Source organism: Lactuca sativa, chromosome 2, assembly GCF_002870075.4.
Source record: "Lactuca sativa cultivar Salinas chromosome 2, Lsat_Salinas_v11, whole genome shotgun sequence".
NCBI classification, from domain to species: Eukaryota; Viridiplantae; Streptophyta; class Magnoliopsida; order Asterales; family Asteraceae; genus Lactuca; species Lactuca sativa.
Window position 1 is genome coordinate 53,896,480 of NC_056624.2, and position 18,469 is coordinate 53,914,948.

Here is an 18,469-nt window from a genome sequence, read left to right on the forward strand (position 1 = left end):
TCCCGTTGAACTGGGATGGGCTGGAATGATTTTACTGAAGGTACTAATAAATCATGTTTACGAATCGATTTTCAAGTATTCATGTAAGTATACATAGGTAGATGTATCCACGTAAAGGTATTCATGTAATGTGTTCATGTAAGCATATGTAAAGGTACTCATGTATCAGGTAAGGTACTCGTAAAGACTCATGAATGAACTGACTCTTGTGTGATTCCTTGTAATAGGAATAATGTTTGATATCTTCAAATTATACCTATGATAATTTACTGAATGGTAATTAGTTGTTCAAGTAGGTTTATACACTCTTACTACCCAAGGGTGTGAGAAACTAAATGAAGGATGTAAACTATAACATCAAAACATATATAAGAATATAAGTGTATAAGCATAGTTTAGTTCAAGAATGTAAAATGGTTTTGTAAGACATCTTATTGGTTTTGAACAATAATTAACAATGACTTGATGTCATTTTAATATACATTTCAAAGGTAAAACATTTGATAACAATGTGTTTTTAAGATTTAAAACCATTTCATGCATCACATTTTGTAGCATGTGAAATCTGTTAACTGACAAACACAGTTATAAAATACATAACAATGATTTAATAACATGTTTGTTTCTAATTGTATCCCCCCCTCTTTTAAAGCATTTAAAATCATTTAAAACATTGATTAGGGGTATGAACTCACCTGTAGTTGGTGATTGGGATGAACTGAACGGTATAGGATTGCTAGGTGTCAAGCGAGGACTTGTACACACACTACGATCCTAATGAACATATAATCACACATATATGCACTCAATTAGTCTCCAATCACTAATTGATAATGTTAAGACATCCTAGACATAATAAACACTTTATATAAGTGTTTTAAGCCCTAAGGATTGCATCTAAGTTATTGTGGGACAAGGTACTTGTGTTTAAGGTTCCAAAGGACCCCATATATGAGTTTACTCCCCATATACCATCACACATGGAGTTTACGGTTGTAAAATCTTGATTTTACAGCCGTAAACTCCCAACCATGGGGGTATTGTTTGTTTTGAAGTCCCATATGATTCCTAGAATTATTCCAACTTGGTGGTTCAATTCTTGAAAGGGTTTAAGGTCTAGAAACACTCCAATTAGGATTTTACGTCCCTAAGGCCATTTCCTTTGGAGTTTACGGTCGTAAACTCCATTGGAATGGTGTTCTTGTTGTTTTCAAGTCTCAAGCATAGGTGGTATAAGTTCTAGGCTTTTATTCCAAGCATATGAAGACATTAGGCACACTTTGGTGCCATCCTTTCATGTTTATGGCCCAAGAACAAAGTCTTGGCCGTAAACTCACTTTGATAAATGATTTTGATGTGCTTAAGGCCTTAGATTAAATGGGAACTAGTCTTGATAAAAGTCTTAAAGCTTTAGGTGCCTTAAAACACCATTTTGAGTTTGAAAAGGGAGTTTACGGCCAAAGAACCTCTTGGGCCGTGAACTCCCAAACTTGGGTGATTCTAGGTTGTTTTCTTGTCCCTAACACACATACATATGAGTCTAAGGCAGTTGCATAACACAAGGGTCGGTCTCGGCTTTGTTTCGGGAGTTTACCGCCCAAGAACACCTTGGGGAGTAAACTCCTAAATCTAGTGATTTAGCCTTCTAAATCATGTTATTAACACATATAAAGCTTTCTAACACTACTAGAAAGAGATACTCACGATTTTGGATAAAAACCCGAAGATCCGTGAGAGAGAAAATGGCTTTTCTCTAGTTGGAAATGTGAATAATGAATGAATTTGGTTCAGAATTCTATTTATAGTCCTGAGATATTTTTGGCAGAAAATATTTTTATTCCTGTAATGATCTCTAATATAATAGAGTGTTGGAATAACAGTGTTGCACAAAACCCTAGTGCACCCACTCTCCTGATATTTCCTGAAGTGTAAACCCTGAATTACTCAAACTTACGCGAAGCGTCTGAAAATTAACTGTGACTGCTACAACTTCTATTGAAGTGATATAGTTTGTACAGAATGGAAATTTTGGGTTGTCACATGACTAAACTGTTAAACAAAATCATCGAGCTCATAAACAATCCTTCAAATATATTATAGAACATTTTACTTACAGGTTGTTACAGTACTCACTTTTTTTCTATTCTATTTTTTTCTTTTTGAACACTATATACACGATAAAGCATTTTGCTTAGAATCATTTTCAACATGTTAATTTCTTTTATTCTCAATAGAATATTTTTTATTTCTTTTTTATATGAGATGTATAATCATATAAATCCATTGCATGGTATGGGTATTGCCTTTAAGGGAATAGATTTCCTAAGAGTTATCCCCATTCTTTCGCTCATGTCCATCTCATGCGCCTTAATCCCATCTCCCAAAATCCAATCAAACTTATGCAAAATCGAACCCAAAGCCATTGGGAGGACCCTTGAGGCTAGCGGTATAGCGGGACACATCCTTCGACCCGAACCAAATGGAATGAATTCAAAATGTTGTCCCTTGTAGTCCACAAACTTGTCATGATCCAAGAATCTTTCTGGCTTGAATTTCAATGCATCATGCCACGTTTTAGGGTCGCGACCTATTGCCCACACATTCACTAGCACTTGTGTTTCCTTTGGAATAGTGTACCCTAGCATCTCGCATGATTGCATGGCCATGTGTGGGACTAAAAATGGGAGGGGTGGGTGAAGCCTTAATGTCTCTTTAATCACAGCTTTGAGGTAAGGCATATTATCGATGTGCTTTTCTTCAAGATTTTCATTTAGGGGAATGATGCTTCTCAATTCAGCTCTTAGTTTTTGGTAAATGTTAGGATTGTGGAGGAGTTCGGCCATTGCCCATTCTAATGTGCTTGTTGTCGTGTCAGTCCCTGCAGTGAACATTTCCTGTTGCATAGTTGCATACAAGGGTCAGTTTGGAATAAAATGTTTCAAGAAAATATGATTTGTATTTTGATTTGAGATTCTAACTAAAACAACTCTTGCATAGTTGGATACAAGGGTCAGTTTCGAATAAAATGTTTCAAGAAAATATGATTTGTATTTTGATTTGAGATTCTAATTGAAACAACCGAAGTTATTGGAATTAATTAAGTTAGGTTTAAAAAACAAATTATATTGTAACAAAAAGATATGTAATTTGTTGTAATGTTATTTGATGGTTTGGGTCTTTAAAATGGTGACCTTGTATTAGAATAGTTATATTTTATCAAAAGCAAGTTAGTTATATTAAACCAAGGAAACCCAAATTGAATTGTGTAAGCAAGGAATTCGGGATGTTGTTTATTCCACTAAAACTTATTTCATGTGATCCATTTACCAACTTGAAAAAAAAACGGTGATTCTTTAAAAAGGTTGTTCAAAAAATGATTATGTAAATTATTTAAATAAAATTCAAACTTTTTAGTGACTGTTTTCATCTGTTAGTCACATCGTTACCATTATGTACACATGTTGTCTTTAGATAATTAAACATATATTTCAACACCCATGCCAAGTTACATTATAAACGTAAGTTACTTTTGTTCATTTCATTTTGCTACTTTGGTTTGTCTATTCTGTAGGCAAGATACCCATTAGTCATTTCATTTGGTCAAAATTAATGACTTAGAAACGGCCAAAGCTTGCACTACAACAAGATGGAGGTAATGCAACAGTTATCTACAAAATGGATGCCTAAAGCAATAACTTTTCTAGATGGGCAGTGTTGCCTGTATTCTATATGTGCAACACTTTTTCTCTATTCCCTCCAATCTACAACACTTTACCTTCCATATGAAGCTTTTTTACATTAAAAACAGCCCCTTTATTTACTCCTAATAGCCTATGAAATCATTTTTACCTATCAAATACACAATACGGAAAACATTTTGGCTTGTTTTCTTATATCAAGAGTGCAACCCTTTTTCAAGTATAAGCCTCATTTTAAGTAATGCGATGCTATATTTATGAATTGACCTTTGGCACCTTAACTCCAATTATACAAATGTTATACTATGTGATCCTAAATTTCATTCTCCTATAGAAACTAACGGTACTACTCATACATAACATCTAATTTTCATTACTAATTTCGTTCATTTTGCACTAGAGACGACTTAGATCGTTAAATCATGATCAAATTTTCTAATGATAGACAAATTTACAAGTTTTAAGATAAGATACATTTAATTATATCAACCTCACTCCAAATGAAGTTATGATCAATTTATGAATGATTTCGGTGATATTCATAGATTCACTAACACTTTTAGTATTTAACGATGATTGTAGAATTAGCATAAAGGATGTGAACTTTTCGAAAGACTTACAAACACGACTATATTGATGGTTGTAGAAGAGAACATAGAGGGTCCTTCAACACCATCACCACGATACTCCAAGAGCACATCCAAATAATCATTTCTTCTTTTATCACCACTCTCTTCTTGCTCTTCCATTCTTTCTTTGATGAATCCTCCAGCTATATGAAACGCTTCACGTACATGATATTGCATGTTTTTCTTGATGCCTTGTGGATCAAGCCACTTTAAACATGGAATAAAATCGGCCACGTTAGGTTTTCCACCGTATTCCATTACTTTCCCTGCATGGTAAAAGAACTTTGCTCCTCTCTTTGAATTTAAATCCAAAAGATCCTTCGAGAACATTAAATTCCCAATCAAATTAAACGCCATCAAGAAAAAATACCTACCAACATCAATGCTAGAGCCATCATTGCCACAAACATCGTATATAGACTTCACCATTTTATTGATACATCTACTACGGATGTTACACGTGGCGTCTAGGCGATTGTTCAAGAAAAACTCAGTGGTACTAAGCCTTCTCAATAGTCGCCATTTTGGCCCATATTGTGCTGTTATCATGGAGCCTATTTCGTCTCCATATTCACCTTTCATGCACTCATAGACCTTTCGACCAGCGAGAACCACATCATGGTTCTTGAACATGTCACGAGCAGCTTCATTTGAGGAGATGACCACTGTACACATGGAGCCTAGCCAAAGGGTCATGATGTTGGGGCCATGAATATGAGCTAGTTGGGCAAACGAGTCGTGGGGTATCTTTACAAAGCCTAGCTGGAATATGTTTCCGACTATTGGCCATGGTGTTGGCCCTGGTGGTAGCCGCCGGAGCTCAGCCAAGTGCATGCGGTGACGATGATTAACCCATAGAATGCATATGAATGAAAGTAGAACATACCCCAAAAGCTCATAATATTCCATGTGGCGCTTGCTTTGTTAGGCGAATGGATTGAAGAAATTCAAGTAGTGTTGTTGTCAAACTGTAGATTCATTAACCTATAAAACAATTGTTTAATAATGATGAGATTATAATTGAGAAATCAAATAGCATTTTGCCTTTTAGATTATAACAAGTGCCAAAAAAAAAAATAGTAGCCACATGTCATTATTATATATACAAAGAAAATGAAAATATTTGATTACCTCCTTAACCTTGTATGTACCCGGATCCAAATGTAAAATAAATAAAGTTAATTTATGTAACGACAATTTATGAAATATAGCTGTAAATCAAATTAAAAAATTGAAAGAACACAACATCTATAATCGTATTATATATATATATATATATATATATATATATATATATATATATATATATATATATATATATATATATATATATATATATATATATATATATCAAGGTTCTAAATAACCTAAAACAACTTATTGGCAATATCAAAAATCAAGTTTTTTTGAGCTATGACGAGTCACGTAGTTTGTAAAACGTGAAATAAAACGGTAATTTTGTATATAATTAATAATTTTATATATATTTTATACTAGTATTCGTTTTAATATACATATATGACATAAGGCGGAAATTTTTTAAAACACGGCGGCAACTATAAGCCTTGGAGTCATAACGAGCCTTTTAGAACCTTGATATATATATATATATATATATATATATATATATATATATATATATATATATATATATATATATATATATATATATATATATATATATATATATATATATATATATATACTCGTCCATTAAACGTTTATGATGAAAAAAAAAATTATTATAAGGTTGTAATTTTTTTTTATCATTTTCACATATTCAAGATGAATTAAAGTTAAAAAATTTAGTAATTAATTTATTTTTTTGTAATGATAATTTATTAAATATTTCTCACAAGATTTGAACTTTGATAATCAAATCAATCTGTTCCTTTTAGTTTCTTTTAAATGTTAAGAGAAACTAAACATAAATTCGTCATATATAAGCATTGAACTCTACTTGCAAATTTAGTATTTGTTTCGGATTTATTGACAAATTAACATAAGTTTTTGGGAGAAACATAGAAAGCTAAAATCAAGATCTCATCTAAAAATGATATTTGCTAAATTGGTTGATAAAAATGACGTTTGCTAAAAACTATGGGTGTTCGTGATGCGGTATTGTGCGGTTTAGAGTTAAAACTGCAGACCGCGTCAAATATGCAGTTTGTGTTTATTAGAAATCGCACCGCAAAGGGTTCAAACTATGTTATACAGTGAGATTAAATGTGTGCGGTTCGTGCGGTTAATTTATTCGGTTTAGGTGCGGTTCATGAGTAGCTGAATATCATTTTCATTCGTGATCAATCTATTTTGTAATTTTATTTTGCTAATTAACACAACCAATTATTAAACTTTTATTCTGTATCATAACATTTCTTGCTTATTATACATTTTATAACTCGATGCATTACAATTTACAAGTTCTTTATAACAACCTATATATTTCAAAAAAGTTAGAATGCACCGAGTCATAAACTTTTAAAGATTAGCAAAATTAATCCCCCAAAATTGCACAACAAACTATTCCGAAATTACTGCACTATAATTTTCTTTTAAGACCATTATAGTGTCTACTTTAAAGCCTTTATTCTTGATTGCAAATATATATATATAGTGCGGTGCGATGGGGGTTTTAACTATATATATATATATATATATATATATATATATATATATATATATATATATATATATATATATATATATATATATATATATATATATATATATATATATATATATATATATATATATATATATATATATATATATATATATATATATAAACCACAAATCGTTAATAAATTAGCTAAAAGTATGAAAATATATAAATGAACATATAAAATATGATTCAGTATTACAAGACAAAAGAAGTTGGGAGCACATCAGCGTCCTCCAATGGTTTGATGTTTTATATATATATATATATATATATATATATATATATATATATATATATATATATATATATATATATATATATATATATATATATATATATATATATATATATATATATATATATATATATATATATATATATATATATATATATATATATATATATATATTCCCCTTCCCCTCAAATTGTTGGGTTTTTTTTTTTTTAACATTAAGTGCCCTCAATATTTCAGATTTTTAGATTCGCCATGTATATGGGAGAAATAAGGCAAGAACACCAAGGTCGGATGATTACATGTCCTTGGAAAGGGATTCTTGATTGTTATAAGTACAGCGATGAATTGGGATTTCTATGGATTCTAATAACGAAACTTCGGTAAATTCAAATATTTTTGGTTCCCTTTTATTTGACTTTTTTTTTTTTTGAATGACAAATTTTATATATTTCTAAACTAACTTTTTAAATCCACTTTTCATTAACCATAAAGCTATATATTTATTTTATTTTAATTAGAATATGACAATATTATAAATTCTTTACTGAGAAGGACAAAACATCGTCTATCGTTTTACATGATTGGGATTTTAGTCGGTAATCATTAGAAAAATCTCTATATTTTGGGTCTATTAATGATAAAACCAAGCTTTTTTAACAAAAAAATAGTTTGGTTTTATCATTAATGGTCCCAAAATATAGAAAAAAAAAAAAAAAAAAAAAGCTTGGTTTTATAAAAAATATAGGGATTTTTTTTTGTGATGTTCTTTACTTCAAGATTAAAATATCTATCCTAAAATGACAAAAAAACACTTAATATAAAATAAAGGATATATTATGTGAGACATAGAGAATATGGTAAGGTTACAACAATATCATATGCTCTATGAGACATAAAGCATACAACAAACTTAAAGTAAGATAATATCATTTGTCATAAGAAAAAAAAAAGTTGGATTATATTAGAGTAATATAATATTATACGTTAGATAAAGAAAACATTTTATTATATTAGTATAATATTTTTCTATCTATCAGAAAGAATACAATAAGATTACAATAAGATAATATCATTTGTCTGACCAAAAGAATATAATATCATTATAATAAGATAATATTATCTGTCACATAGTGATAATACTATAAAATTGTAGATACTGTATTGTCATTTTCTATTTAAAAAGTGACTATCGTTGATGACAAAATATAAGCGTTTTTCTAAATATTACCTTGTAAAATACTAAATCTATAAATGATTATTGGTTTCTTGTCATTTCGGTCAAAACATTGTTTGTGTTTAGTTTTTTTTTAATTTTTTTATGTTTAAAAAAATAAAATAATGACTTTATCATTGTCCATACTATACATGTGATTTTCTTGAAGATTTATCTATTGCTAAAAGGGTAGGAAATGGTACTTTAATTGGACAAACGGGATATAGGATGGCTCTCTTAAGCAAAATTTCAAAGCCCTTTTTGGGCTGGGTAGGAAAAGAAGAACATCTATGGTTGATGAAATTGAAAATGAAATGGTTAATTAGGAGTAGAGGAGAAAACTTAAGATGATAGACAATAGTTGTGGGTTTGATAAATTAAGTCTAAAGAAGGTGAGGATAAGACAAAACGTCTAAAAGATATGATTTTACCAATAAAAATGATTTATGGGTTTGATTACTTAACAAAATTGGGGTATCGTAATTTTAGTGTCCACAAGCCACTTAATATAATTCAAATTAATTTCAGAGAAGTTGAGTTTATATTAGCTATAACATGAGCCAAAGGTGTGGAATACATACTCAAATAAACTAACTTAATCTTAGGATCGAAGTGCATGTTCTTATGAGACTCAATTTTTCCATCAAATTCTTAATTGAAAATAACTAGTTTCATATTTACATATATTTTTTGACTTTTGTTTGCAGAACATATTTTTTTTACATCAAGTTTTTGAAAGTTTGTGTAGAGAACATTAAGCAAAACAATGTATTCCGTATTATCTGAATATTGTAATCAAGATTAGTTTTTCTTGAATCATCTCATGTATGGTTTAATGATACCACATATTTATATGGTCCAAATCACGGATTTTAGAAAATGGTATACACATAATTCCAGAAATTATCCTGAGTTATTCTTATAATTGCAATATTGATTTAAATACAAATAGTAATGTCAACTTTGTTTGGACTAATTAGGTGAGGTGCCCACTCTTGACTGTCACTGTTAAGGAAAATGATTTTGTTTTTCATTCTCCATTAGTTTTCTTGTCATGGTTTATATAAAATTTCTAAGTTGTTAAAAAATAACTATCTTTTATAATTTTATTTGCATTTGTATTATTAATATTAGATGTATTGTTAACAATATATTGTTGTAAGAGAAATTAAATATCTTCCTACTTTTTATTCCTATAAATCATTCTATCCAATTAAATAGTAACATGTGTATCATTTAATGATCATTTAATGATATTTTAATATACTAATGTGACACATGTCATAATTTAATTTAATTGGGTAGAAAGATTTACAAGAACAAAAATAAAAAGATATTTAATTTCTCTTGTTGTAAAGTACAAGATAAAATATAAAATATGTTGCCACATTCATCTCCTTAAAACACCAATTGAGTAAAAGGTATAGTTAACTTACCGTGTGGGGTATTTCATCGATAATTTCGTCCAAAATCCAACGAATAATTCACTACTAAATGAAGACATGCCCTTCATAACTTATTTTAAGGAAAACTTTAGCGACAAATATGTTTGTCGATAAATGCAAGTGACATATTGAGTACTAAAAAATCAGTGTTCTATATGTGTGTTAGTGTGTGTAAAAAGATCATAGAACAAGGTCACATGATCTGCCTGCATGCGCTCACTCTATTTGTTTACATCGACAAGCGCAATGACATTTATTAACAAAGATTAATAGTAATTCAAAGTATATTTATTTAAGAAAAGAAAAATAAAGGCTTCCGTTTCCAAAAATGAAAAAGAAAGTAATCTAAGCAAGGAAATTTTCACTTTGAAAACGAAATGGAATACATACCTTCATCATCATATTGTCTTTATGTTGTTCCAAATTCTCAAGGGATAAATAGTTTGTTTTGGATATTGAGTTTGATTATCAGATTGAGGGGTTTGTAATGAGGGTATTTATAGAGCAAACCAAAGGGCTTTAATTTATTAATTAACACCCTTCATTCCACTAATCACACGCTCCATAATTTGTCCACTCATTATGTTCCAAGTGAGGGATCTGATTTTATGTGCTAAATATTATTCATTCTTTTCGTTAACAATTGTCTCTATTCATACTTGGCCCCACTTATTATAATTCGTTTTTTTTTTGTTTTTTTTACAATATATATATATCTTGAATTTTTTTGAACCAGCAATTTTTTTAAGAAAAAACAAAAGAAGAAAACCCACCCTCACATAACAAAGGAAGGGATACAGAAAAAAGAGCACCACAATATAGAATATCAAGTTCTCATATAGTGCTTTACATAAGTGGCTTAATACACCAATCTATCAATTTATAAACTTTCATAATGCTTCTATGCTTAAACCACATGAACACCGATGACTGAACCATGTCCACAATCTTTGTAGATGCAATCATTGATTGATTGAAGGTTCTATCATTTATCGCTTTCCACAGACACCACATCGTACCATAGCAGATAATCACCAATACATTTTTCTTTTTTGGACAGTCCCCCATGTCGCCGCAAATTCTAGAAGTTCAGATACCTTATTAAATGAGGGCATCGAAATACCACACCATCTAAATCTCCAGTCCCAAGTAGCTTTGGCAAAGTGACATACACACAGTGAGTGGTCATTTGACTCCTCTACTAAATTGCATTCACCAAGTATTTATGTTGATCTATCAACGTCTTGATGCTTCACATATCATCTAGATGTGCCATCTGAGATTATAATGACCCAAATTGCTCTCTTCAAGTGCTTCATGTTCAACAAGTGCTCCATGTGTACAGCTACTGCTCCATGTTCACTTCAAGTGCTCCCTATAAGCTACAAATGCTCAAACATCCGATTCTTCAAACACTTGTTGAATCGTCAAGAACTTTCCAACCCGAAACATTCTGATAGTGTTTGTTAGAAAGTGTAAATCTGTAACATCCCAAAAATCCGTACCAAAAATTTTCTTTAAATCATTACCAATGTCATATTCATAAAAACATATCATAAGTCATAACATGAATTCAAAGTATCATTTCCAAAACATATTTGCATTATTAGAGTAAAACATCCTATGCTGACTAATCAATGGTGTGTGCCATGCGATCACCCCGAGCTCTTCCATCCGCTACCGGAAGTACCTAAAACCAAAACTAAAAATTATAAGCACGAAGCTTAGTGAGTTCCCCAACCTACCACATACCCTGCGTAAACACATACAACATATACTGGGCCACGCCCGCTATTCCGGGCCTCGCCCGCTACTTCGGGCCTCGCCCGCTACAACGGCCTCGCCGCTCCAGGCCCCGCCTGGCTTCGAGCCCCTCTCGGATACAGATTTGTTTCACGTAGGCCTCACCTGTCACTGGGCCTCGCCCGCTATCATATAATAGCACATAAACATACCACAACACATAAGCTAAACATATACTAATGGATCATGTCCTAAGGCCTCGCTTATCTTGGGCCTCGCCCTTGGCCTACTACTGATGAGTCATGGAACCCCGTCCACGCTCCTACTGATAGTGAGATATGGGCCCAGCCCACACTCACTCTTTCCCTAACTTGGTCCTCGCCCCTGTTCTGCTGCTAATGAGATGTGGAACACCGTCCACACTCTGTTATTGGTGAGATACGGGACCTCACCCACACTCACCTCCCTACCAGGCACATACAAGTATCACACAGACAACAAGTATACTCTATCATGCAAGCCATTCATTGGGCACCCGCCCACTATCAATGGACCTTGGTCCTAAATATCATACTGGCATACAGTGTCTAGGGCTAACCCCTGGGTCTTCCTACACATATCTACATGGGTCGGCATTGTGGCCTTAAACCCATTCACACAAAGGGAAACTCACCTGCACTGCTGAACTTGATGATAACCCTCTTGCTGCTCTTCGATAATTCTCTGAACCGCTGCTCCTCTAGCTCCCCGAGCTACCAATATCAATATACATAACACTTAGATCCAAACAGAACTCAAGAAGCCAATTAAGTCCACTCCTGACAAAGTCAAAGTCCTGGTCAAAGTCAACCTTCCTGACTGACCCTACTCACCAAGTCAACCCGTTGACTCGTCGAGAAACTCACACAATATGCCTCAACTCGCCGAGTCACCCCGACGACTCATCGAGTTCCACGATCTCCGAGTCCCATCCTGTCCAATTCACTGAGTCTCCACTTAACTCGTCAATCTAAGTCTTAACCAGAAAAGGTTAGTGTTTCGCAACCTGACTCGTCGAGTCCAAGAACAGACTCGCCGAGTCCATGACAATCTTCAACAGACTCGCCAAGTTGTTCTTCCAACTCGTCGAGTTCCTACCTATCTTCAACCAACTCGTCAAGTTCACCCATGTGACTCGCCGAGTCGCTTCAGTTTTTAATCCATATAGTGGCTTTTCGAGTCATGCAGGGGCTCCAACTCATAGATCCACTCCTCCCAAGTCTATTCCTTACGTAAAGTTGTAAATTTTACGTGAAACCAAAGAGATATGGGCTTAAAACACTCTAGGGCTAGGGTTTGAGACCAAGGGGCTTCACTAACAACTTATTGGAATAAACTTTATGGCTTTCTGGATCCTTAATAGCCTAGATCTGAGGTAGCAACCTCAGATCTACTCCAAATTCGAAATAGATCTCCTCTATACTCAAAATGCCCAAATCTCAACCATAAGATATATCTAAATGCAATAGGGTCGGCTTATTACCTCAAAGGATCTGAAAAGTCACACCAACTATGTATCCAAGGCTTCCTCTTGCACCACTATGAACCTCCTTCTCTTCCAAGCTTCAAATCACTTCACCAAGGCTAGATCTTGCTCAAAATGGATATGGCGGCTAGGGTTTGGTATTCTGGGTGAGAGAGACTGTAAAGGAACCCTAAGGAAGAGAATGAGACGTTTAAATAGGACACCGAGTCCCGAATTTAGGGTTTCCCAATCCAGACCGGACTCGCCGAGTCCACTCTCCGACTCGTCAAGTCGGTCACTTACTCTCCGACCCGGATTCCGCTTCGACTCATCGAGTTCACCTATGGACTCGATGAGTTGATCTCTTGACTTAGGGTTTCCTTTCCTTTCTTGGTCTTTCTGATTCTGGGTGTTACAAAATCAATACTCAACTTATTTCAAGTGACAATCACATAAAAATATTTCGAATAGTTTCCCCCTATGTGATGGTTACTGAAATAAGGAGTCTTAAAAAGTGTGTACAAGGAATAATAGATTTAACATTTTCCCCTTCTGCTTCAATGGAATTTTATGTGGAAGCATACACAAATAAACAAAAAACTTTGAAAAATAATTCGAGAGAACGTGTTCCTCAAACTTGAATGATTTTGTTAACGAATAATTTGAACTGTCAATATGACAATTATAAAAAAATGATAAAAAAAGATTTGAAATTCATTAGTAATGTAAAAAGATTTTTGGAATTGTAGTATAACTTCTAATCAAATTCCGATTTGAAATAAATATGTTCGAATTTGTGTAATTTAGACAAAAATTAATTTTGTTTTGTCAAGATAGGAGAATGAATTGACAGACAAGAATAATTTGTAAACTCGTGATGTGTTTTATTTATGATATAAGTTTGAAGAAAAAATCAAGTATTGAATAAAAGTGAAAAACTTGATCTTTTTCTACAAACGGAAAAATAAATAAAAACTTTGATATTTTGCTAAATCATATCGACCAACGATATGATAAAACAAAGTTGCTAAGTCTTGGTCTTAAATGACTATAGTATATCAAAAATAATTTGAAAGGAAAGTTTTGTTCTAAAAAAAGGATTCTTTTAATATATATATATATATATATATATATATATATATATATATATATATATATATATATATAATGGCACTTTCAAAATATGTTTTTAAAAAAATGTAGATATCTTTTGAAATTAGATAAATACTAAGATTTAAAAAGAAAAAAAATAATAAAAGAAATTATCATTTATTTATTATTTATTTTTGAAAAATGGATGTTTAATTCCAGAAAAAGATTTAAAAGAGAGAGAGAGAGAGAGAGAGAGAGAGAAAAGATGGCGCAAGGAGGGGGAGAGAGATGGAAGTGCCAATGAGAGGGCTTAAGAGGGGCTGCTCACGAGGAGGGAGGAGGCTACGAGCAAGATGAGACTTAAGAAGGAGTTGCTTACCAGAAGGGAAGGAGGATCGAGAGGGAGAGATGGCGCAAGAGGAGTTGGATGATGCAAGAGATGAGATGGAGAAGAAGGAGGTGTTGATAAGGAGTGGCATAAGAAGAAATATGTGAAGGGGGAAGATGTGCCACAGTATTTGCAAGAAGAGAGTTGGTCTAAGCGAAGTTGACCTGCAAAGACTGATGACTTGCGCCAAAGGTTTGCGAGTGTCAAGAGGGAAAAGAGGGTTGGTGCAAGACTGATTTGAGAAGGGTAAGAAACCCTAGATTCATGAAATCTATCACCCAAACGAAGATGGACATGAATCCTTACCTCTCACAACATCTCTGAATGAAATGATAGAAGATTTGAGTCCCATAATACATCCTAGCTCGAAATCCATCCTTCCCTTTGCTAAGACACACCAAAAGATGATGAATTAGCCCTCCTCTTGCACCATATGCTTTCTCTCTGCTCTCTATGGTTTTCTCAGGGTGTAATAGCTGCAAATGAAGGCCATAAGGACCTTTAAATAGGTCCCAAACCCAAGAAATTAGGGTTTCTCTACACAGCACCTACTCGGCAAGTCCCTCCTCTGACTCGTCGAGTCCACTCATTAAATCCGCGTGAGAAGCCCGACTCGACTCGGCGAGTTGGATCCTCAACTCGACGAGTCTCTCCTTTAACCAAAAGATTAAACTATACAATAATAACCCTGAAAATCCGCATGTTACAATTCTCCCCCACTTGAATTAGATTTCGCCCACGAAATCATTCCTTAACCACACATAGATTTAATCATTAACCAGAAAGGCACTACCGAAATGATCTTCATACCACCCTGATATCTTTCTCTATGGACATCCGAAACCACATAGAACCTCCAAAACCAGAGTTTAAGCCAACTCTTTCGCCGCTAATAATACCCCTTCCCAATAACCGGAAACTCTAGTGGCGTGATCCGCCGCCAGACCGCCTACTTGAGCGATCACCAAGATTTTCGCTCCTCGAATATCAACCCAGTTACCTCACTAGCTCTCTGATTCCCATAAGACCACGTCCAACAACCGGCTATCTCTCCTCTAAGCCGATCATGCTAAATCATATGAATCACGCCCCACGAATAGAAGGGGTTCACACTCCACCGGGGCACATCTACTAGACTGCTATCAGAAACCCTCTGAACAAAGAATCCCAACACTCTATCCTTAGACACAAAAGCATAACCATGCTCGCTCAGAAGTGTCCTCAAACATCCCATTCATAAGCCTCATCTCCAAATTCCATATCTCTTTTAACACCACTAGAGGTCTGACCGTCGCCTACCCGTATAACTCTTCTGACGGCTCTGGGCCGTCAGCAACCTCTGTCTGACTTGCTGAATCTGCTCGGTCGTCTGAAGCACCATCCCTGTACTAACCATCACACGTTTCCTTACCTCTCCCCAGCAATGGGAGTCCGACACCTCCTCCCATACAACAGCTCAAAGAGTGGCATACCAATGCTCGAATGATGGTTGTTGTTATAGGAAACTCAGCCCAGGGTAAGTATGTGTTCCAACTCCTCATGGAATTTCTTCCAGAATCTGGAAGTGAAACGTATATCTCGATTTGAGACAATCGAGATCGGTACTCCGTGCCGCGATACCACCTCCCTCACGTACAACTCTGTCAGGCTCTCAGCAGAAGAGCTCCCACTAACTTCCTCTTCGCGTCAACTATCTCGGCCCTGTGACACACAAGTCACAAAATTCTCAAATGAAAACTACAATCCAACCGAAAATCGACTTAGCCCTGACAGAGACGGAGACCCCAGTCTCACCCCTGTTTCAACCACCAGGTTCCAGAAACTCAATACTAGGGCTACTCAAGCCTAAAACTCTTTTGCATCATACACTGATCGGAGAACACTCCATCATCATACCCTCTTGCCGTCTAGTGAGTACTATGGCTCCCCGTAACATCACGACAACCTCTGACTAGTGAGTACTACGGCTCCCCATAGCACCACAACACCAACTGACTAGTGAGTACTACGGCTCCCCGTAGTACCACGACTCCCTCTCTCTGACTTGTGAGTACTACGGCTTCCCGTAGCATCACAACACCCTCTAACTAGTGAATACTACGGCTCCCCGTAGCTTCACCCCATACTCTCATTCTCATCACAATGCCACACTACGTCCACCGACTCATGCTCCATAGACTATCATAGATAGCTACACACACTTGTCCCTCATATGCATCACAGACTCTGGCGGCAACCACTATAACAAAATACCTACCTCTGCGGAGATCCACTTTCTTAAATAATCCCTCTTGATGTCAATAGCCGAAGGGCTCCCACTGGAACCGTAGATACATGATACACCACTAGTCGTCTCATACTCAAGATTCTAAATAACTCCGAAATCGGAACATTATACCCGGGTACCACGGAACACCATTACAAAACATCACGATGTCCTGCCTCAACCACTGATCTCCTACTCCCAGCACCATACAGATACAACAATACATTTCCTCTGAACCCCATAAATAATTCTTCATTTTACCCAAGGTTGCAGAAAACGTTAGATGTTAGCTAGAAGGTGGATTGGGGTCTAGGGATTAATCGGCTAGGCGGGGATTAATCGCGGACCATTAATTATTAAGAAAATTATTCGAAAATTTGTAAATATAACTTTAATCATAAGAATATAAATAAATAAGCATAAAAGTTTAATAATAAGTTTAACAAACACAACAATTTATCATCCAATAAATAAGAATAGTTATTCAAATTTTAATATATTTTAAGAAAAGAAGTAAATTTGGGTATTATATATATTTCAAAACATATAAATTTTGAAAATTTTGGAGAAAAACTTTAAAATTTAATTTTTAATTTTTTTTATATATTATTTGAACATTAAGATACTATGAGCTTTTGAAATTTTGAAAATTTTGGTTTAATATTTAAATTATTGAAAATTTGAAAATTTGGCCGATTAGGCCGCCTAGGACCGATTAGGAGCTCCTAGGACCGATTAGAACCGTCTAGCTCCGACTTTGACCCCCTTTGACCAAAACCGATTAGGCCGACCGATTAGCCTTAATCCTATTCGGTTGAAGACCGCCTAGCGATTAATCGGCCGCCTAGACCGATTTTTACAACACTGATTTTACCCAATGCGCAACTTCAGTGTATCCAAACACTCAATTGGAATACAAAGAAAGCGCTAACGCTTCAGAACAAGCCGATGATCCTCCGAAACCCTTTCCCCTACTGCTCAAAATCCAAGCAAGAATACACATACCGGCCCGGGAGTTGGTTGCTCGATAATCCTCTATCCACCCCAAAAAGGGAATATACAATCCATACTTCGACCCAGAAGTTCTCAACTGCCCATACCATCATTACGAGTCTTACACTTGAAATGGCCCTGACCACCACCAGATTCCTGACCATTGGCCACCTGCCGTGGAGACACCCATCCTTTCTCAGACACGTACCACATGCATTATCTCGCTCTGCACCTTTCCTTGATCACCAATGACCCTGGTCTCATGAATTCGAACCGTAAGTTTTTGCATCCAACCCCTAACCGCTCTTGCACAAATCTCTGGTTCCCTTAATAAAATACCCGATTCCCCCCCCCCCCCCCCACTTAGGGTTCGAACCATCACCAATTGACGCATCAACACTCTACCCCACAGACGGTTTCCTCCAGAAACATCACACCTATGCTTGGAAGGTGCTATACAACACCCAATGATCTCCCCATGTAGAGATCAAGAAACCTCAAATACCCTAACTCTCCGAAGAAATCCTTAGGAACTTCTCATCACGACTAGGGGTGTAAACGAGCTGAGCCGAGCCCGAGCTTGACCAAGCTCGAGCTC

General features: G+C 34.9%; 1 protein-coding gene across 2 annotated transcripts; it reads right to left on the bottom strand.

Annotated features, from left to right (window-relative positions):
* Nucleotides 1-2,068: 2,068 nt before the first annotated feature.
* On the bottom strand, nt 2,069-10,438 carry LOC111907130 (iridoid oxidase). 2 transcript variants are annotated; one of them, XM_042899058.1, is made up of 4 exons: nt 10,276-10,438; nt 4,702-5,311; nt 4,319-4,593; nt 2,069-2,894 (listed from the first exon to the last, which is right to left on the bottom strand). In XM_042899058.1, exons 2-4 carry the CDS (start codon nt 5,234-5,236, stop codon nt 2,271-2,273), a joined length of 1,434 nt encoding a protein of 477 aa, XP_042754992.1. In that variant the 5' UTR covers nt 5,237-5,311; nt 10,276-10,438; the 3' UTR covers nt 2,069-2,270. The 2 variants fall into 2 exon arrangements, with proteins under 2 accessions (XP_042754992.1, XP_023758691.1); XM_023902923.2 differs by having other exon boundaries at nt 4,319-5,311; nt 10,276-10,437.
* Between the last annotated feature and the right edge of the window lie 8,031 nt (nt 10,439-18,469).

Bases quoted from the DNA above. Each gene is read 5' to 3' on its own strand.
- LOC111907130 (XM_023902923.2), bottom strand. From the start codon at position 5,236: ATGGAATATTATGAGCTTTTGGGGTATGTTCTACTTTCATTCATATGC. The intron at 2,895-4,318 runs GTAAGTCTTTCG...ACTATGCAACAG, and splicing joins CCATCAATATAGTCGTGTTT to GAAATGTTCACTGCAGGGAC.